Genomic DNA, 24054 nt, shown 5'->3' with positions numbered 1-24054 from the left:
CTAGTATACTATACTATAGATGAATGCCATCTCTGCTTCCTGCAAACACTGCAAGGGGAGTCTTCATGAAAACTACATATGCTACAAATCCGCATGTGAGATTAAAGGATGAAGCTTCCCTGTATATTTTGTCAATCAGCAATATAGCATGACAGTTTTTTTGTGGCGTGGACACAATTACCAATTGCATCTCTTTATTAAAACAGGGGAATCATACGGTGTCATTGTTTACAAACAAGCATTTACCCATGAGCCTCTACGTTCTTAGCGTGCTTTGTTATCATCGCTTGGATACGCGCACAGGTGACGACCCTCCCTCTTAAATGGCTAAATGCCACTGTCCACATTTTATCTACCAATACATCCAACCATTACATACATTCCCAAACAACATATTGCCTATTCAGTATGCAATATAGCGTAATCAGAAATTATATTATAAAAAAATATTTAATTGAATATTAGTTGCACCCTGCCTGAACAGTGATGACAAAATATTTAACATCTACAAACATGCAACTATCCACCAACTTATAACATTCATTCATTTTGAGATTCAATGTTCAGCCATAGCAGGTACTAGCTCACAAGAAAGAAATAATTTGTCATGTAGCGAGTATGTATGAACAAGGCACGAACCATAGCAATTCTGGTGAAGTAGTCATGCATGGATTTTTGGGGAGGCGCGTGTCCCCTCCTTCAGCCCGCACAAAAATCGACAAATCAATTGACAAACCTAACCCACCTTCGGCCATGTCAATAGGAGCGCCCCCTCACCGACTTTCTTGATCCGCCAGTGGTAATGTTGAATGGGCGTTCACATGCTAAGGTTGAAAATGGGTGAACAAACGGTAGATTGTTTGACAAATTTAACAGTTGCTACTTGGTGTGGATTGAGACCTAACATTCATATGATGACCGACTAAATCCACCCTACAGATGCCCAGGTTAAGGATTAGCTTCACTGCATAAATGTGGGGAAATACATGCGTGTTATAAAATACTAGCTCCGTTCCCAATGCAAGCACAACTTTAGCGAGCGTAATCACAGTTGCTGTAATAAATGTGTTGGATAATTGCAATCTAACTTCCATTGCATTTCACTGCATTGGTAGTATTGGTATCATTAGTAACACCATGGAATTTCAACCTTATATTTACTTAATACGGAAAAAGGTAGTTTAGACTTCCAATAAAAACAAGATATATCAGATATATTATTAATAGATGATTCAAACTCAAGTTCACTAAACTGTAAAATTTGGCATAAACATGGAAAACAAGGGATATAAAAAACCTAATTACAAGGAATGACCAATTGATTAGTATATGGTTTTTATGATGAAGAAAGATTCTTTCATTGGCATATGGTTTTCTGAGCAGCCTTCAAATAATAAGTCTAGCTCAACCATTATCATTAATGTATCCCATTCAAACTGGCATGTTTGTGAGGTGAGATTATATTAATGCCATATTTAGTGTATATACGCATCATTTAAAACCTTAGCACATCATAGGCACGACATAAAAGTGTGTATTTAAATGAGGTCAACATGGGTGTGGATTATAAGACCCTCAAGATTGTCGAACTTACTTAGCCAGCCAAGTCACTGAGACGGCCAACATTGACCATCCCAAGGTAAAGGGTGTCGAACTTACTTAGCCAGCCAAGTCACTGAGACGGCCAACATTGACCATCCCAAGGTAAAGGGTGTCGAACTTACTTAGCCAGCCAAGTCACTGAGACGGCCAACATTGACCATCCCAAGGTAAAGGGTGTCGAACTTACTTAGCCAGCCAAGTCACTGAGACGGCCAACATTGACCATCCCAAGGTAAAGGGTGTCGAACTTACTTAGCCAGCCAAGTCACTGAGACGGCCAACATTGACCATCCCAAGGTAAAGGGTGTCGAACTTACTTAGCCAGCCAAGTCACTGAGACGGCCAACATTGACCATCCCAAGGTAAAGGGTGTCGAACTTACTTAGCCAGCCAAGTCACTGAGACGGCCAACATTGACCATCCAAAGGTAAAGGGTGTCGAACTTACTTAGCCAGCCAAGTCACTGAGACGGCCAACATTGACCATCCCAAGGTAAAGGGTGTCGAACTTACTTAGCCAGCCAAGTCACTGAGACGGCCAACATTGACCATCCCAAGGTAAAATAATTGGATAGCAATCAAGAAAAGACAGTCAGTAAATTTTAAACCATGACATGATAGTGATGAAACTTCTCTCCCCTGATTCAATGTATGGTTCAAAAAGTATCATAATATTGTTTACTTAAAAACTAGAAAAGATTTTTCTGTTATTAGCTTGGCCAACGAGCGTATTTAAAAATAACATTAAAGAGTTGGAGAAACCTGTAAATAGGAGCCCATGGACTAATGTAAAAGTGAGAAAGTTTTTGAATTGAAATTTTTCAAAACAAAAAGTGCTCCTAACAGTAAGTACGTGCATGTACTGAGCCATGACTAGCAGCCAGTGTGCTGCTTAAACCCTTTTAAATTATATTTGTATATGTGCCTATAATTTCAATTTGATAAATAATGGCTAATGAAGACATCCGGCGACGGCCAGAATGCAAGAAAGTTAGCGAATCATCTACCCTGATAAATATTGGGGTCAAGTGAAACCATCTCTGCATGTAACTAGGTAAAAGTGTGCTGTACTCACCAGTTAATTGGCTCATACCCGGGGCCACGGTGAGCGAGAACAACAAATGTTTGAGTAATGCTGATTTTACATAATGAGTTAGACCAAGGGCTAGACCAAAGCTGCAATCTGGTAGTTCCTTGCAAAATCCTCTCTGGGATGAAGCAGCACCAAATGATGCGTTTGGAGTGACAAAGTCTAGTACAACTTGAATTACTATGAAGTATGCTATATGGGTCCATGTTTGCCCAGATCAGCACATTCAACATAGACATGCGGAAATCCAGCAGGCCTGCACATATCGCTTGTTTGAAGTTTTTGGCCGAGGCAAATGGCATTCCCCCAAACACAAGTTCTGCTTGTTGCACAGGCCATTTTCTTGTTGAATAAGAAACAATCTCCACGAGTTGGCACATTTTTGAGTGAGGACTATAAATAACCTTTGTATCTTCAATGAAACCTGAAAAGTGCAGAATCTTGGTTGTTTAGAAAACTACACTGCCTCGCAGTGATCTCTTAACCAGTTAAGAACATGTATTATGCCAAAAGGGGCGAACAATGAACTGGTATCTTATTCCCCAAATCATGAAGTGTAGCATCTTCGCCAGCCAAGGACCATTTAATAGGGCGATTTCAAGATTTTCTGTATGTTGCACGCCCTGGAACAATTATACGATTCACTTGAGCTCATTTGAATTACCCAATGAGAACTCGTGATAGAAACGCGACACGACATGGTAAAATTAAAATGATGGAATATAGAAATAAACTTGATAGCTTTTTGTCTCCGTTAACAAGCTTACTGACCAGAAAACACCAAGCGTTTCTGAGGGATACGAGTTTGTTGCAACAAAGACCAAATCCATTTGGGCAAGTCAATACGTTATCATTTTTGACAGTTATTTAGAGATTCCTTTGTCTTTATTCACTTGCCAACAAACAGTTTTCGCCATTGGAATGAGAAATTTGGGAAATGTGTCAATGAATATAGACCTTCAGTTTTAGACTGCCGGTGAATAAGCCTACCTGTCGCCAATTTTTTTAATCTGTGATGCCCCCTACCTTTATATTTATGATACAGCAACGCCAATTGGTGGCACCAGCTCCTTGGCGCGCTGATTAAATGACTCAATTTAATAATGCAGCTTTTTCATGCGGATGATGGAAGTGTAGGTATGAACAGCTTTCAGAGTAAATTGGCTCATGCAGAGGATGTGCCGATTTCTCAGTTCAGGTGTGCATACAAAGTGTCCATATGAAACTGATATAATTGGACTAGCCATTTTTAAAAAAAAGTCGAAAATAGCATTTGTTACCAAATAGTTTCATTAAAATTAGAGAATTGAAGGTATCGTCACAAATCTGACAAATGGCAATTCAAGGTGTCTAAATATCAAGCTTGAAAAGCTGTGACAGTGACGAATACCTAATATTTAATTCATAGATGTTGGAGAGCATAAAATGTTCTCATTATCAGCAGTATAAATTCTCTGAAAATGTTCTGCAATTATGAAACATTTGTGGCCATAAAATAGCAGTTATTCACCTTGAATAGGATCATGGAGCAAATGCATGTACTGTATTGTATACTGATGCAAGTTTGAATTTTGGACTGATCAAACAAACTTGACCTGACCTGACCTGTCTAAACTTGGCACAAAATCTGTTGAGACGCGTCCTAGAAATAATGGTCCCCACACATTTTGGAACTCAAAACTTGCACACAAACATTAATTGAAAAATATGTACTTTAATATTAATACCATTTAAAGAATACACACATTGATAAAAAAAGAAACTTTATTAATTATGTTGAAATGGCAGTGAGTGTAATGGCACATATGTGTATATGTATAAAGAATACATTTTCAAAAATACATATTTTAAAACACTATTTTTTTGCAAGTCTTTTCTACCATTAAAATACAGTAATTTTAGTTTTAAAATAGATTATTTAAAATTTCAAAATACATATAAATCACAATACAGATAAGATTATTTTACTTTTGTTGCCATAGAAACAATTTCTAGCTTGTGAAATACAAAGAACATTAATTGTCAGACAAAGTTGTAAGAGTTGCAAACTATTTTTTTTTCAAAAAAATACTACAAACATTTTTTTGAAGGGGTGATGTGATATATACATGGTTATCATAAATTGATCTGCCTAGAATATATAGATTTAGTAGCTTTGTGATTTTTTTAATATTCTAGAAAACTAGTTATTTTTTATCTTCAAGGGTCTGTTGGTGTCGCTGACTGACCTCTGCACATTTCTTTATTTCTAAACCTAGATGTTTAGCCAAGGGAGGTGGAACAGCATTTCCAACCTGTAAGTAAAAATGAAAATAGATTCAGGAATGAAACCACATCACAGAGTCCCAATAAATGTACATCCAAACCAATGTCTGTCATGTAGAAATGCCACAAAATTTGTCCATGCAATTTTTGGTTCTGTTGGTGATGTGCTTCTAAAAGAGCAATGAATAAGTTGTGAAATACCTATAACCTCCTTTCTAATCACCAGTTTATTGGATGCCAAGCCTTTATGGATGAACACCTGGAAATGTACTAAAACTAAACTTTCATATTCAAGTACATTTGCATACACAAGACAAATAAAGCTCCTATACATTTCCATACCTGTCGATGTTTATCCAATATTGTTCCATAGAAACGATATGTATCCGGAAATCCTTGTGAGCGAGCACACTCTCTAACGCTGACTACACGATGTTGTTCAGGATGCAGAACACGGCCCTGGAAGATAGAAGAAAGGAAGTCGCCATTTTAGAACAAATTTTGATGCAAGTGTGGGCATATAGAACAATGCTCTGTTGCATTAAAACAAGTAATGTGTACCTGTTTCCCCATAGGTTCAGGATTGGTGACTGTTGTACTGAAGTATCCATCCCATTCCACACGGCCATACAAACCAGCCCAGTTGTTATGTCTATTACCAGTATGAGGTAAACACCATGGAATCAGAGTGTTAAACTGTCTATCAGTTGGGTCACATGGTTTATTCATAGCACATGCACATACACCACGCAGTTGGCCATTGGGACCTTTACCATTTTTCTTGTCTGGATGCAGGTATCGTCTAATAAGAAAAGTCACAATTTCAGTTTGATAATCTTGTTTCCTAAAGTCTTTCAGACCTACAATACATTTCACAGTATTTGAGCTCAATTTGAATGCCAAACTCAGATACTGCCAAATTTCACAAAATCCTTGATAATATTCTGTATTTTTACACAACTGTTGTCAATGGTCATTTAAACCAAATTAACAAAGGGTTTATATAAACATGCATACAAAACTGAGAATGTTTCAAAATTTTAGGCAAGACAAATTTGGTATTAAAAAGAATCATGGCACTATTGTGGGCTTGTAAATTTAAGCCATTCTTTGTGATTTACATGCTAGGATAACTTATCTATATTCATACATTCTAAACAGTTCTTTGTATATCAACTTAAATCTGGAATTGAATGGAGTCATGTTTTTCTGTTTGCTTGGAAACTTAGAAGGCAAATCGAGACTACACGACTGTAATTCCTAAACTGTCAAGGAATTAATTAGCTGTTGTATCTGAAAAGACAAATTTCATGATAAGCAACTTACAGTTTTTTACAAGTATTGCCATCAGATAATCTGACTGCAATATTTGGTAAATCTCTCCAATCAGAACCGGGGGCCAGTGGAATATGACGCATACGCCCTTCAACCAATGCACTCATCTCCTTGCATATGTGATCACGCAGAATAGGTTGATGTTGTGAACCACGAATCTTGAAATTAAAAAAAATTAAAATTTCTGGTATCAATATAACGTGCAATATTGAATAGAGCTACACACATCTCAAGGAGAAAAAGAAAAATCAACTTTGTTGATTAACAAATCTCCAACTCACTGCTAGTACCATCCCCTCTTTCTCCACCCATGTTTTTTGGGACAAAATACTTGCAAGTCAAAAGTTTACAAAAACAACAGTTTACCAATATTAAACTCTGAAGCGAATAAGTACAGGCAAGTCAGAGAAATGATGTTGGACAGACATACATGCAAACAACTGAAAGCACAAAACATAAATTCCTATGTTGTATTACAAAATGGCAACAAATACCTTAGTTACACATAGATCAAAAGAAGTGAGAACACCATTTGAGTGGGTAAAAACAAGTTGCATAGTTCTCATGCTTAACAAGATATCAGGAATTTGCATTAAAGGTTTATTCTGACAATGTTGTATTACAGTTGAACCAAACCGAATGTGGGCACAATGATTTAAGCATCACCTGCCCAGAGTGATCACTCCGGCGCTCCCAATGTAAATTGCATATAAAGTGACCTGTTAAAAGATGGTCAGAGGTTGCTTTTTTTTTTACACTGATTATATCGAATGAACCTGGTCAAATGACATTTAGTTTAGATTCACACATGTATTCCACATTACTTAGGAACCATTCCTTATTACTCAAAACAAATATGCCACATTTTTATTGAAGAATTAATAAACCTTCATCTAAGAGGCCACATTTCAGAAGGGCAGTTTTCACCTTGATTGGTTACTTTGCAGCTTTGTCATTATTTGCAAATCTGCAAAAATAAATCATATACATACCGCTTTTTGATATCCATTCTGTGCTTCTCTGTCGTATGACATTTCAAGTTTATTATATCCATTTCTTATTTCAGGTAAATCTGACAACGCATCTCGGACCGTAATAGTACGATATGGTGCTGACCATACACGCGCCATATTTGACTCGTACTGAAATAATGTACAACAAAAAACAGGAAATTATTCTATTGTAAAACAATAGCGACAAAGTGTCATTATAATTACCAAAACCATGGTGACGTACCTTTTTCTCATCAATGGTAACACTAAGAGGACAAGCCCTGGGTGAGAATACATGGGCAGGTTCTGGATAAAATGGTAGCTTTTCCCCAGGTGCAGCTGCTAAGATAATAGCTCTCCTTCGAGTTTGTGCAACTCCATACAAACCAGCTTGAACAACACCAAAAGTACACTGAAAAATACAATTTTAAATTGTTTAACTCAATCAAAATATTGATTGATAACTTACTGTACTTTCTAATAATTATTAGAAAAAAAAAAAATCACCTTCAGTGATGTAGATTTGTTTTTGAGTAGAAGGTCAAATAAGAAAAGTAGAAGGTACAGATTTATATTGAAGCTGAAATAGCATGTGCCATAGGCACACATCGCGGCAGGTGGTGCTGGGGGACGGGGAGGATCTGTGAGGGGGGTATCCGCCTCCCATGATTTGGAGCTTTTTTAATAAAGAGGCCATTATTCATGAAATTTTAAGCTAATAAAATGTTAATTCTACAAGAAATTTGGTGTGTGTTTTTTTGTGTATATTCACCACTGTAAAGTATTTTTATTATAATTCTGTATAATTACAAGAAAAGCATTATAACCACCATAAATCAGTAGTTACATCGTAAGCTAGCTCTTTATCATTAATCCACTCGTGTAAACATTTTGTAGTTGAATCCCCGCGTTTTACAGTGATAGAATCGCCCTTGGAAATTTGATTGCACGAACCATGTGCGTGTTATATTTATCGACGTCTTCAAACAGAAAATGCTGACACTAATGTCTTTCCCATTCTGTACTGATCGCATATTTATTTTTTTCGATCCATTGGCATCATTCTGTGAGGTAGCGACATTCAAATCGGACGAAGTTCAGATCCGTGGATTCGTTTCAACGGCGACATCGTCACATTGCCCATTGCTGGAGTCACCAGCGACGAGTTAGCAAGACCGTCAAAGCTTCAGTTTGGTTGCACGATTCAAACGACTTGAAAAATTTCTTGATTGTTGACTGTTCATGCTGGTTTGACGATGCTCTCTTCCGAGTAGATGATTTGTTTGTCATAAATACAAAGAGGGCATAAATCCATAGAAAACCAGAGGTCAGAATGGAGGTAACAATGACGTCGTGCACATGTGATTGTAATTAACATATCCGAACGTCGAAAGCTTTCGTGCGTACCCTAACAACGTAAAACCCGGAAGTATGTTACATTTTCAGCAAACGACTACAGATTTCCCAGTGTCGCTTTGCAAAAAAACTGTTGTAGCTTTGAATACGTGAATTCGTTTTTTAAAACTGTTAAAAGTATTAAATACGCTACGATTCAGTGTATACAGAAAATATTTTTTAGGATTTTTTTATTATCTAAATTTATTGTTTTGTAATGAAAAAATAGCCGGTATTTTCACCAGAGTAGGTGGTCGTTTTGACCGGCTATCGGCTTATATCTACATCACTGATCACCTTATAAAGCCACAAAAATCTTCAAATTCACTCGATATTCCATTGAGAGGGGTGACCTCAGGATAGAAGAACTCATCTGATATCCCATTGAGAGGAGTGATCTCAGGATAGAAGAACTCACCTGATATCCCATTGAGAGGAGTGACCTCAGGATACAGTACTCATTCCGCCCAACCTCCCGCTTTTATCGCTTTTTTTCCGACCGCTTATCGCTTAATTTCCGACCGCTCGCTGCTTTCCGACCGGAAACCGACCGCTTTTTTTCCGCTCGCTCGCGTTCGCTTTTGTTCGCTCGCTCGCTCGCTTTTGTTCGCTCGCTCGCTCCTTCTATGACTGGCTTCAGAAACACCGTCCGCTTGCCAACCGACCGCTGGAGTAACAATGATCGTACATTGTATGTATAAACTTAAGTTTTTATTCCTAATAAATTTAGGTTTTAATGACGATTCAAAATACAACGCCTATTGCTTCTCTGTTTTGGAAAAAAGACGCCTTCAAATCACTTGACACATTGTAACGTTTGCTACGCAAGTCGAACTGTGACCTGTATTTACATATTTACGTCCTTGTGTGTGTAGTTCAAGCAGCTATATGACTGGTCAATCGCGATATTATTGAGTACTAGTATTTGTGTGTTGTGTGTGTGTGTTTCTGTGTGATTTTGACTAAATTTATTCCGAACGGCGCTCAAAATAATTTGACACTTTGTTATTTGCGACGCAACTCACATTATGACTCTTACTCAATTTGCACAAGTAATACGAATGCTGTAGTTCAGAAAATCTATTGGTTAACTTTTGATGTGTCTGGGTGCGCAAAACAAAACTGCACATATAATTATCACATAGCTGAATTTCTACAAATCAATTGGACTTAAACTACTAGTATAATGACTGTGACGATTAATCGCTTGTCTGATTACATGCGACGACGAATTATTGGATTGGCAGCAGCCGGACGAAAAATGAAAGATCTCGGAACAGTTAATTTGTTGAGGAAAACAAAACAAACGCAGCCAGTGATACATTTTGAAAACAAAAATACAAAATAAACGCAATCAGAGGCGCCGACCACGCGCGTTGGAAATAAATAAAACATCTGTTTTAGTATGTTGTGACAGTCTCACCAAACTCTTTTACTCGCGCAATATAATTATGTTATTTCCCAAAGCACTTATATTTAATACATTGACGAAAAACACCGCAAGAAAAATGTAAATCAGGATTTTGTAATTACTAGTAACTCTACTCGAACGCAATGTTGATCACTGTAAAAGTGGATAAATTCGAACCGTCATCAAATTCAAAATTCAAGCGATCTCGTTGAATGTCAAAAATAAACTCGATGTTTAGAAAGACAAAAACAACAACATATTAGAGTGCAAAAAAGCTAGCAGCAAAGAACGAGAAGTGCATGTGGGAAAGCGATGAGTGAATTAGAGAAAAATTATGCTGATGTGAGAACAAGCCATATACCCGCGGAGTACTCGCTAAAACATCGAAAAAATGTGCCATTTCAAAGAGCACCCTTACAAATAATGTCTGCGATTGTGTGAACATGATAACGTGCAAACAAGGAACAGAGTTCGTGGTCCACCAAGGAAACTTAGCGATGACGCAGTTTTAGATGTATACGGCTGTTGAAAACAGAGACTCCTTCGATCTCATATAAGCAGGTTCACGTGGATGTATCATTTTCAACTTTTACCAACAACGCTATGATAATAAAGACATTGTGAAATTCTTTTGTTTTTATGTAGAAAAATACAGTAATTTTACCAAGTAAAATCATATTTATTAAAATTGTTGTTCATACATGAGTTGTCGAACACACTACATAGTTTGTAATTTCATCCAGCTCCTTTCAGTCACGATTCAAGACAAATAAAAGGCACAAATATAGATAATATAGCAAATTATTTTTTTCTGTAATATTCGTGTGTAATCAGTAATTATGGAATACATTTCGTTATGAATTATTCTTAATATCAATTTCTAAATTATCTTGTCAAAATCAGTTTTTTTTTCAGGGTTTTTCCCCCAAAACGAAAGAATTTCATAATGTCGGAAACGAGAAGTTTTTTTTTTGTTATTATTATTATTTATTGGGAACGGAAAGTCTTTATCGTAGTGCTTCGCCTCGGTTGACAATGAGCTCTTCGGGTCGCTAAAACTGTATGTGCACCTCTGTTGGGGTGAACATTTGTATTATTATACTGAATAAATCTTAGAACAGAAATGGTGGCACTCAATCATGGCAATCTTCCAGGTCATCGTTAGAAAGATTTTCGGAGGCAAATTTAATCTTGAAGGATTGCAGGAAATTGACCCTTAACGATTCATATTTATGAATTAATCGGGATTCAGGTACCATAGTGTTTGTAACAGAAAAAAAAAAGGTTTTCGCGGGGAATTTTTCATGCAAACATTGTGAATGGTTCCTCGACACTGATTCCTTTTTAACTTTCAATTTTTCCAAGACGCGGCAAACCCTGCTCATGACCGGAGACGTCGTCGAGATGCAGGTGCGATTCCTCTTAGCAACGCGTTCTATTTATTTCCTAAGCGTGTGGTCGGCGCCTTTGATTGCGTTTATTTTGTTTTTTTATTCACGTAATCTATCACTGGCAGCGTTTGTTTTGTCGCGTCTCACAACTTAATGTCCAAGCTGACTTTGTTTTGGCTGTAAGTGAACTACGTACAGCTCATGAAAGTATTTCGCCCAGAGTTCGCAAAAAAAGGAATACCCTGCAAACTTTGAATCCTTTATTTTATAACGAGACATTGGGCGCAAAAATAAAAACATAATTGTAATTCAACAAGTTTATGTAACGTGTTAGTCCGCTTGCCAGCCGCCTAGTTAAAAAACGCGATCTCCATTGATGTCGGCTTCGACAACTTCGGACAAGTAAGATGGGCGCTGGCCGACATTACATTTGCAAGTATTGTATTTGTTTGACAAATTTTACACTGCTGTCATTCTATAACAATCGATTGGTCGTTTTTTTCACAGTCTTACTATTCCTGCAGATATTCTTCAATTGTTATAGGTGCCATAGATTTACATATCTACAACTTGACCCGCGTTAAACCCAAACCATGCGTGCATGACAACCGTCACCCTATACACGGTTACTCAATGAATACCATACTCTACAGTAGACATTTTTAGCTCTCCACCAAAAATTGAATGGTTTTATTTCATATTAGTTGTGTCTGTGTCAGTCTCGTATTTGATTTCACATGTTTGGTTCGATCTTGTTTATGGTGGAAATTATTGCTACGCGTATGTATTATTACCAATTTTATATGGCCGTGTGATCCACCGTATTTTTTCAACGGTCGTTCTATAAAATTTTGATTGTATTTATTCTTATTTTAACATCATAAAAACAAAAATGACACACTTGTACATGAAACAGTAGGTAATGAACTGTAAATGCGGGCGGTTGCTCTGTCAGGCGAGCGAGCGAGCGAGCGATTGCGCGAGCGGATACTTCCGGGCGGGAGGCTGGGCGAAATGAGTACTGTAGAAGAACTCACCTGATATCCCATTGAGAGGAGTGACCTCAGGATAGAAGAACTCGCCTTATACCTCATTGAGAGGAGTGACCTCAGGATAGAAGAACTCGCCTGATATCCCATTGAGAGGAGTGACCTCAGGATAGAAGAACTCGCCTGATATCCCATTGAGAGGAGTGACCTCAGGATAGAAGAACTCGCCTTATACCTCATTGAGAGGAGTGACCTCAGGATAGAAGAACTCACCTGATATCCCATTGAGAGGAGTGACCTCAGGATAGAAGAACTCGCCTTTTACCTCATTGAGAGGAGTGACCTCAGAATAGAAGAACTCACCTGATATCCCATTGAGAGGAGTGACCTCAGGATAGAAGAACTCACCTGATATTCCATTGAGAGGAGTGACCTCAGGATAGAAGAACTCGCCTTATACCTCATTGAGAGGAGTGACCTCAGGATAGAAGAACTCGCCTTTTACCTCATTGAGAGGAGTGACCTCAGGATAGAAGAACTCACCTGATATCCCATTGAGAGGAGTGACCTCAGGATAGAAGAACTCGCTTGATATTCCATTGAGAGGAGTGACCTCAGGATAGAAGAACTCACCTGATATCCCATTGAGAGGAGTGACCTCATTGTCAATTTCAGCACCATACTCTTCTTGAAAGACACAAAATTGCGCACATTCTCCAGAAGAAAGAACTTTGGCCTGTAGTAGTCACAATAACTGAGGTAGGAGACAACCAAGGAATTCTGACAAAAACAAGAATGAATAGAGTTTATGTCAAGTATTTCTATAAATACAGCCCAACAAGAATCATTATTGCACATACTGGTGAAAGGGTTGTGTCAAATGCAAGTTTAGTTTATGCACACTCAATCCACAAATAATTTTTATATTTCATCTTAATAACTTTGCTACAATGTACATGTGAATTAAATGTGATTTTAAATTGTACTTTTCTTGTCTCGCACGATATTGGAGCTATAGATAATATTATGCACAACGGAAATGGTGGTATATTATTAAGTATTAATTTTCAGTTCTGGTCAGCCTGACAAAAAGTACCAAGCAAGTCTCTCGTTTTTTATTGTTTTTTTTATTTATGATCTGGTATACTGTAAACCAATTAAGGCATTGAATATAGTTTGCCATGAATGATCTCCCAATTAAATTACTCTCACTTAATGTGAGGGGTATTAGAAACAATATAAAGAGAACCAAATTATTTGCATGGTTGAAACGCAAAAAATGCAACATTATTTTGCTGCAAGAGACTTACAGTTCTCAAGAGCAGTGGACAAAACAATGGAATGGCAAAATATTTTTCTCACATGGTACTAATCACAGCAGGGGTGTATGTATTTTATTTAGACAATTAGCCAATATTACAATTCATGATAACATCAATGATGATGAAGGGAGATTTGTGTATCTGGATGTTACCATCCAAAATTTACGAATGGTATTGGGAAGCATCTACACACCCAGTATCTCTAGTGAACAACTTCTGTTTTATGATTTGTGGGGCTCTAGTTTTAATAACATGTTAGGTGAGGGTAAGCAATTAATTTTGGGAGGAAATTTTAATGTATGCCTTAACCCTACACTGGATAAACAAGGAGGGAATCTAAAATACAAGAAACGATTAATAGATAAAGTGAATGATAAACTGTCCAATTTTGATCTGGTGGACATTTGGCGGATAAAAAATCCAAACAGCAAACGCTTCACATGGAGACAAAAATCTCCTGTCATACAATGTCGTCTTGATTATTGGTTCATTTCTGATACCCTACAAGATCTTGTGAAGTCAGTAGAAATCAAACCATCCATCTGCTCAGATCACTCAGCTATTACTCTCTGTATTCAAAGTGAATGAGTCTGAGCTTTCAGGCAAAGACCCAATGATTTCCTGGGAATATCTAAAGTATAAAATAAGACGTTTTACAATGGCCTATTCAAAATCAAAAGCTCAAGAAAAAAACAAAAAACTTCATGAACTGGAATCATTGAGGACTTGGAAAATAATCTTGATAATGAAATTAAAACAGAACAATATTATGAGACAAAATTGAAAATAGAAAAAATCTGGAATGATAAAGTACAGGGTTCCATTATACTATCTAGATGTAATCATTACGAGCTGGGAGAAAAAAGTAATAATTTTTTTCTGCATCTGGAGAGATCAAACAAAACTAAAACAACTGTGAAACGCTTACAAATTAACAATACTGAGGAAACAAATACTGATCACATCATGTCCTATATTAAAGAGTTCTACTCAAATTTGTATGCGAAAGATCATTTAACAGAATCAGAACTGGGCGCTCAACAATTTTTATACAGTACTAACATCCCTTGCCTAGGTGAGGAAGCAAAGCAGTCTTGTGAGGGAGCACTAACTTTGAATGTTTTAGAGCCTTAACTTTATTACCAAAAGATAAAACACCTGGTCATGATGGCTTGTCAGCTGAATTTTATCTAACATTTTGGAACATTATTAGTTCACATTTACTCAATAGCTTAAATTACTTTCATAGAAAGGGACAGTTAACAGAGTCGCAAAGACAAGGGGTCATAATCCTGATTGCTAAAAAAGGCAAAGATAAAACATTCCTTGAAAACTATAGACCAAGCTCCCTCATTAATACAGATGTCAAGATAGCCTCTAAAGCAATTGCAAAACGCATTTATACCATCCTGCCAACTATCATTCACCCAGACCAATGTGCGTTTGTGAAGGACAGATTTATAGGTGATGCAATTCGCGCAGTTTTTGATGTAATGTGGCTAACTAGACATCAAAATACACATGGCATGTTAATATCACTGGATTTCAAAAAAGCTTTTGATTCTGTTGATCACAAATTTCTGATAAAAACATTGGAGGTATTTAATTTTGGTAATTCCTTTATAAATTGGGTAAAAACATTTTACAGTAGCATCTCTTCCTGCGTGATGAATCATGGAAAGTCAACTGGTTACTTTCCCATTGCAAAAGGTGTGCGGCAGGGAGACCCCTTATCCCCTTATCTGTTTATAACAGTAGTGGAATTACTTGCAATCAGTATTCCAAATAATTCAACTATAAATGGTATTGGTACCTTTAAACAATTTATTAAGTTAGTAATGTATGCAGACGACATAACCTGTACAATTAAGCCCACCTCAATGATACCGCTCTTCAATACAGTTAACATATTTGGAAAATGTTCAGGATTAAATCTAAATAAGGATAAAACTGAGGCTCTTTTGTTGGGGTATGGTCACAGACCAAAAGAGAAAATAAATATTAAATGGTCAAATGGAATAACAATTTTGGGAGTTTTTTTCACATATGCATCTGACATGTCTATTGAAGAAAATTTTTCAAAGAAAATCAACAGTCTGAAGTCAGTATGCTCATTATGGTCTAGAAGAGAACTCTCAATAATTGGTAAAATACAGATCCTTAAAACCTTTGGCTTTTCCCAATTCATATATTTAGCATCAATGATTTCTGTGCCAAAATCTATTATAAAAAAAATCAATAGTATTATTTACAATTTTATTTGGAATGGAAAGGATAAAATTAAAAGAAACATCCTTATTTCAGATATTGAAAGGGGTGGATTGAATATGATTGAGGTGGACTCCTTTTTTAAAGCACAACAGATTATGTGGGTGAAACGGTTTGTTTCTGATAGCCAAGCCGGATGGAAGGATATATTGAAGGGACTATTGAAAAAGTTTGGGGACCATGTGTTTTTTTGCAACTATGATGAATCAGAATTTGAAAATCAAATCCCACCCTTTTATTATGATATTATCCGGGAATGGTCATCTCTGACATCATACACTCCAAAACATCTGAAATTGATAAACAAATATTATGGAACAATAGATATTTAAAAATTGGCTTTCGTACAGTCTATCTGAAAAGTTTGGCAAGGAAAAAAGTATTAAGAATAATAGACCTAATCGATTTCTATGGAAACTTTCAGGACTGGCAATATTGGAAGGTAAAAGGTATCACTTTGACAGAATACCATACTATACAAGGCCTAATCTCTGCAATACCAGATGACTGGAGAGAGAACATTCATGCTAATACCGATGAGTGGTGTGATTTTCAAAACAAAGTCAAATGGAATTCTAAGTATGTTGCAATTAATATACTGACGAGCAAAAAGGTGTACAAGTCTTTGTGTGAAAACATTATTGAAGAGCCAAATATTGCCATAGACTTCCAACATTTGTATGGGATGAAACAAAATGTAATTTTCAAACTACCTTTCAAGACAACAATCTCCACAGATCTTAGAGCATTCCAATACAAATTTCTACAAAGAGTTTTAACAACTAATGTAAAACTGTATAAATGGAAAATAATCAATTCCCCCCACTGTTCTTTTTGTGAAAAAGAAGAAGAAACATTAGAACACCTATTTGTTAACTGTATTGTTGTAAAGAGACTGTGGAGACTGTTGCAAAGTGATTGCAAACTTATTGCCAATTTGGTTTGTAATGTCAAAAATATTATTATAGGTCTATGTGAACCGGAAAATACACTATTAAATCATTTTATTTTATTATTTAAAAAATATGTATATACATGTCGGGTTCAAAAGGTTCATCCAACAAAATACGCATATAAAAGTTGGATCAGGGAAAATAGAAATATTGAACTACAAATTGCAATAAACAAAAACAAAGAGCTTATCCATTATCAGAAATGGGAACCATTAACTAATTGGTTAGATACTGTAAAAGGATTAACTATTCACTGGGTTTTAATTTTGCTTATTTCGCTGACTGGAAAATGCGCTAAATTAAAACCCAGTGAATATGTACAATTTAGCATAGAACACATTATCTAAATGATGAAACCGTGAATTTAAAACCCACTGAATATGCCTGAAATGGTAAATCAGCGAAATTTAAACCCAGTGAAAATTAGTCATTTTACAGTAATGGGTAAATTTAGATGTTATACCAGATCATTTTTCCTTTTTTTTCTCTCTCTTCTTTTTTCTTCTTAGTTTTATTTTTTATTTTTTCTTCCATTATGTAATGTAATATTTTGTGTTGTATGTCCATTATTGAAAAGAAATAAAAATATTGTTTAAATATAAAAAAAAAAAGTCTGATGAGCAAGACAGGAAGCTCCACCTACTTTAGATGATGATAAACTTGCGAAAATCAGATTACAAGTTGTATAAATTTCATGAGCAATAAAAAGCTTCTTGCAAATGTTAATTATAATATTATATGTAAAATGTACTTATTCTTAGACAATCAGTCATTTTCAAGCTAACAAAAAACATAGTTGAACTCTGGTGACCTTGCCCTTTGTTATATAATATAATTCCCTTTATCATAGTTTGTTTCAATATAAATATGCATTGTCATAATTAATTTTGAATACAAACAAGTTTTGGGGTTGAACCAACAGTGGGGAATCAGTCTACCGAATGTCCTTAAAAGATGTAAATATCTTACAAAAACATTGGTGCCTTATTTGTTTAATTATTTTAAGGGACATAATTTCCAGCTTTCTTCAAAGTAATTCAGATATTTTAGTATGAAAACAAATGTCTCATTGTGAATAGATTCATAAAACATGCAAGATAACAGCAAATTTTAGCTGGCTTTAGTCCAAGTATTTTGTACAGGTGTCTGTCAAAAATTAATGATTCACTGAGACAAATATGAACTGCCTCATTGTGTGACTACTGTATTATATGAAAAGTAAAAAAAAACACCCTTTATGAATAGCTATCATGTTGTAAGCTCTGCTTTGTATGCAAATCAACTTAAATAGTTAGTTGGTGTCCAGTGGAGGGAGAAGTCAACAGTACTGTTGCCTCCTGAGAATCTACATCTTCAAACACTGCAATTTTGGAAGTGCGTTTTTAAACTAGTATTATAAAAACTATCATTCTGTTCTAATAGCTGAAACATATTCCTGTGAGTTTTCATTTGTCGAATGAACTGTTTGTCAAATACAGAACACATATATTTTAGAATAATTTTCTTTTTAAAATGTGGATGAAATGTTTTGCTTTTAATGTATTTTTTATTTATTTTTTTGATTTGATAACTTTGAACTAAACAGATTTTCTATTAGCTTCAGATCTTGATCAAAGTTAGGCACCCAGTTCATAGGAGTGCTTATATTGATTTTCTGACATCTTGTTTTCTGTAAAGATTTTATTGGTAGGTTTGCAAATATGTATCAGACTGTGCAATCTCTCCATGAGTTGGTTTTGAAACCCAGTATGGGATTCTGAGATACATTACCAAGGATATTATTACAAGATAAATCATTTGCTTCATTGAACACATACAACAATGCATATTTCCACTGAGATCAGTGACCTTTGATGTGTATCACCAGTCAAGTAGAAACAGTCAAAATATTTTATCTGATTCTCAATTTTTGCATGATATTTTCATACAGGACATCTGTTGTTCAAACTCAGGGAAGACTTTATACTGATGAATAAGGTGACCAAGTTTGATAAAGTTTGGAATAGAATTAGGGAAGAGTAGGAAATCAAACGGGCGGTGCACCGCGGTCATTACCGCGGTGTACCGCAGAACGCCGGGGAGAGCCGCGGACTGCTTCTAATTAGGGGTCTCTACCGCTGTACCGGTCTCTACTCGGTAATGTGTGAAATACGTACTTAACAGTTTCTTTGTGATTCCACGAGTCATTGTTTTAAAACCGGAGGCTGTAAATGAATACGATGTGTGCGCTTGTTTAGTATTTAGTACATGTATTTAGCGTAAATTTCCAAAGTGATGCAATACAATTTTTCATGGTACATGTAGGTATACCTTTATTACACTGGAATAACGTTTACAATTGAAAAGAGGACGATTTACAAAGTTTCAGCGTATCCAAGCCGTATCCTGGTTCTTGATTGATTTGGCAGTATCATGTTCACCATTTGTGTCACACTCCAGAAAAAATGGCCAGCAAACGAGAAACGGGCGAACTAATCAAAACAGGTCGGGCTGTCTGCATTGCACTGACAATGACATGATTATTTTCTGTTTCGTTTCATAAATCTTGCCTTGCGCATGTATTCTTGGTTGACAGAATCTTTTTTAAACAAAAGACGTTATTTTTCTGTTACATGTTCGTGTTCTATGGTACTCGTGAGTGTGAAAGGCATTTTGAATGAATAATTATTGAGTTTATGATACCGTACGATAACACTAGCTGGCTCGATTAGAATTTCATTGCGTGTGAACCGCTGAGGTCATTGCTCGTTACTGTGCCAACCGCACGTAGTTCAAAAGCACCTGACGTTGTTTTGTTTTTTTTCACTCAAAATGTAAGCCATCGAATACTCTGCGTTCAAAGTACGCTGCCCCGAGTTTGAAATTACAGTAAATTGTAACGCATGGATTTTATTTACATGAAATTTAGTTTATTTCAAAATGATATAGATGTCAAACCATAATTATTATTATTTGAAATGTTGTTTCTTGGCTTGACTTTTCTGGCTTTAATGTTTTGTGTGTGCGTGTTTGTTTACAATATTATTATCAACAACAGTTATTCAGTGGCCCAGTCTCTGTGGCAGTAAGTCGCGGTTTCGACTAAGTCGCGTAGTTCGATGGCTCCGGACGATTGTATTGTGTTTTGCCGTCAGTTTTAAAGTAGAAAAACTAAGTCTGGTATTATCGCGTATTTAATTGCCCGCTCAATCAGTTGGAGCTGACAACTTAACACCTACAGACCGTCAATTACTGAAATAGAAATGGTGATAGCAGCCTGACTCGAGGTGTCGACAGGGGTATAAAAAATAAGTTTGCGTAATTATTGCAAAGGCAACGCATTATCAAGTTGGCAAAGTTGAAATATTCACAGCCAGTACGTAAACAATGAAAAACAAGTTTGCGCAATTATTACGAAGGCAACGCATTATCACGTCGGCAATGGTGAAATATTCACAACCAAAACGGTAACATTTTTTACGTAGGCAACGCAGAGCCAGTAAAAATTTGCGTAATGGGATGTGTATAATAAAAAGGTCAACGCGCGGAGCGCGAATGGTCACCAAGGTAACAACCCACTTGTTCAGCGCGTGACTTAGGGTTAAACTTGGGCCATGGTTTATTAGATTAGTCAGTTTCGCCAAGAAGTGCGCTATTTTTTTCACTGATCACCCAGTTGTTGTAGTATATAAGATAAGATAAGATAATTCTTTATTACAACCTTATAGAATGAATTACATATCTATTTTGGTTTATATATTGTAGCACCAAGTGTGTGACACTCCCTCTTCGACTTCGGCTTGCTTTTCCTACTTAGTGCATGGTCTTGAGGTAACGTAAACTGCGGCCTCTCATCGAGTGTTTTACACTTGGAATTTATACTTCGCCCGATTATATTGGTATACGCGAAACATTAATCTTTTAAAATAAATCCTGAGACTATACATGATGTAAATTCAAAATAATGTGATATTATTTTACATTATGTGGGGTCTACATTATTCTGGGTTGCTTTGCGATGTTATACCAAGACTCATGAAAATAAAATAGTGTTCTTCTGCGAACTAATAGAGACGATTTTTCCAATCTTCTGGTACCACTTGATTTTTATTATTTGAACTTGGCGGCAAGTAACCTTTAGTTTCCCAGTCTATTGTGTCCATTCATAGTCTTAACAATAGGGTGTAAATTGCCATGCGAGCCTACCGCACACCGCCGCGGTAAACCGGGGTCATGGAATCTATGCATAAATTTGCATAAAATGCGGTTGACCGACGAGCACCCACCACCACCGCGATAATGACCGCGGTAAACCGCGAGTTTGATTTCCTACTCTTCCCTTAGTAAAGTTATTATGCACACAGTAACAATTATTAACGACGACGAATCACTAGAATATGAAAATTCAAGTTATCAAACTTCTGATAGAGGCATTAAAATCAATATGAATGAGGTGCACCCAAGGCATCTACATATAAAATATCAAAACAAATGGGCTAGACTTTTTAACAAGCAGCCTATCGGCTGAGATAGCTCCGCTGTTAGCAATGCACATTTCAATTAAAGAACTGAAGACATCATTAGAAAATGAACAATATGAATAGTATCAAAGCAATCGGACTTACAGTTTTTAACAAGAAGTCGAAAATATCACTTTTTACCAAAAATGACAAAAATATTCACCAAAATTAGAGAATTGAAGATATCATCACGAAATAAACAAATCTGAGAGAGGTCCACATGTAGTACCTATATATGTAGTATCAAAGCAATTGGACTTACGGTTTTTAACAAGAAGTCAAAAATATCACTTTTCACCAAAAAATGACAAAAATATTCACCAAAATTAGAGAATTAAAGATATCATTACAAAATGAACAAATCTGAGAGAGGTCCACTTGTAGTACCTATATATGTAATATCAAAGCATTTGCACTTGCGGTTTTTAACAAGAAGTCGAAAATATCAGTTTTTACCAAAAATTACAAAAATATTCACCAAAATTAGAGAATTAAAGATATCATTACAAAATGAACAAAACTGAGAGAGAGGTCCACATGTAGTACCTATATATGTAATATCAAAGCAATTGCACTTGCGGTTTTTAACAAGAAGTCGAAAATATCAGTTTTTACCAAAAATGACAAAAATATTCACCAAAATTGGAGAATTAAAGATATCAACATGAAATGAACAAACCTAAGAGAGGTCTACCCAAGGTACATATACACCAAGTATCAAAGCATTTAGGCTTGTAGTTTTCAAGAAGAAGTCGAAAAAGTAAAACATTGACACGGACGACGACGGACAATCACTCATATGATAAGCTCCGCTCGACAAAGTCGACAGCGGAGCTAAAAAAAGAACTCAAAATAGCATCTTTTTACCAAAAATGACAAAAATATTAACATATACAAAACTGCTCTTGTGGGCATTACCTTGAATTTGGAATACTCTCTTGAATTGAATCGATTCATTCCACTGAAACCTTGACAAGGAGGTCCACCACATAGTAACTCAACTTGACCTTTCTGAGGCAATTTCTGTCCAACTGAATTGGTTGTTTCACCCTGTGAATAATACCATTATTGTAACAATATTCTTCAGGATTGATGCAGGTCAATTATGAAAACTGAAGTGAATAATGAAGTAATACAATGTTTTCTTCTTTGATAACTTGACCATGTAATTGATCTCATCACTACTACTCCACCTCCCTATTAACATTTCACATGAAACCAAAACATACAAATGAAGGATATAGATTATTTTTTTCTGCTTGTCGGAAAAATAACGAAGCATAACTAAAAGATACTTGCATCCATGACTAATCTTAGTAGCGTATTGCAATCATCTGTAAACACAGTGCACCCAGGATTGTTGAGACGAAATGCTTGTGCAGCTGGTTCTTCCTTCTCTATAGCCCAGGTACTTTCAGCAACTCCAGATTGGTGGAATCCTTCAGAGAGTCCTGTAAGAGGGCAACAAATCCAGCTTCAGAAAAAGTTTTATCTGGAGGGAAAGTCAATGTTTGTTCACTAGTTGATGCAATGTATCATTGCTACTTCAAACAACTGTTTTATATAACGAGACTTTCTGGTAGTTCCTCTGATGCTTGTAAATTAACATCCAGTGAGGATAATGTTTTTTCATAATTTCCTCAATGTTGTCTTGTGTGTAAGGTCTCAGTTATGTTTCATCACACTTTTGTCTTGCACAACAAGTATAGGTATTTGTTGTTTGATCCAAGTATCAGCATGCATTTAAAGATTTAGTGCGGTCATTAACCCTCATTTCAACAGCTCCATGTACATATAATTTTAACATTGACTTGACCACAATGGTGAGCATTCAACTCAACTATACTTTCCAAGTGATATACGGGTAACATGAACAATTCAAAATATAGACTACATAAATTGCTATCCTAAAAAAATACTTCTCAAAGTGACCATTAGTACATGTAAATCAGTCATCTATGGAGCTTGTGTTGTAATACACTGCAGAATATCAATTTTATAACAGATTATTAAATATTACAGGTACACAAAAGAACAATTTACATATCACTCATGTTTCTAAATAGCAGTTATGATGATTGGACAAGTCATTATTATTCAGCAGTGTTTTGCCCAATGAAACAACACTAGGTCAACCGTCACCTACCGCCACATCCTGCGAAAACATCAAGTGATCGTAACTTTCTGTACTGGAAATTATCCTTCACAGCAGCAACCTGCTTTACCTCAATTACTGGTGTCGAAGACTTTCCTTTTCCTTTCCCTTTACCCTGGGTGTTAATGGGAGAGAAGCAAATACAATATTAAAGATGGATACAAGATGTTACTGTTTTTTCACTGGATTTTCCTGAAATTTTGTCAAATATAATACAGTATGTAATATTTGTTTGTTTGTTTTGAGCCTCATTCTAGATTTCAATAATCTTCCTCCGAATAAAAATGGTCAAACAGGAGTATGAAACATTTTTGCAGTCTCAGTCAAGAAGTATGTTAAGTCTTAATTAATGAAGTTCTTCAAAAAATGATCAACTGTAATTTCTGAG

General features: G+C 36.0%; 1 protein-coding gene across 1 annotated transcript in view; it reads right to left on the bottom strand.

Annotated features, from left to right (window-relative positions):
• Nucleotides 1-4385: 4385 nt before the first annotated feature.
• The window catches only part of LOC100329020 (DNA (cytosine-5-)-methyltransferase), a 65417-nt gene continuing 45748 nt past the window's right edge, over nt 4386-24054 (bottom strand). The window contains exons 27-36 of the mRNA XM_085502006.1: nt 23658-23781; nt 22811-22962; nt 22430-22561; nt 13103-13249; nt 7528-7695; nt 7284-7433; nt 6283-6449; nt 5518-5758; nt 5299-5415; nt 4386-4985 (exon numbers count right to left, since the gene is read on the bottom strand). Coding sequence (XP_085358132.1) covers nt 4878-4985; nt 5299-5415; nt 5518-5758; nt 6283-6449; nt 7284-7433; nt 7528-7695; nt 13103-13249; nt 22430-22561; nt 22811-22962; nt 23658-23781 — 1506 coding nt within the window. The 3' untranslated portion in view covers nt 4386-4877. The remainder of the gene's footprint in view (nt 4986-5298; nt 5416-5517; nt 5759-6282; nt 6450-7283; nt 7434-7527; nt 7696-13102; nt 13250-22429; nt 22562-22810; nt 22963-23657; nt 23782-24054) is intronic.

This window comes from Saccoglossus kowalevskii, chromosome 8, assembly GCF_978046115.1.
Source record: "Saccoglossus kowalevskii chromosome 8, keSacKowa6.1, whole genome shotgun sequence".
In the NCBI taxonomy this organism is placed as follows: domain Eukaryota; kingdom Metazoa; phylum Hemichordata; class Enteropneusta; family Harrimaniidae; genus Saccoglossus; species Saccoglossus kowalevskii.
This window is presented reverse-complemented; position numbering and strand designations above follow the sequence as displayed.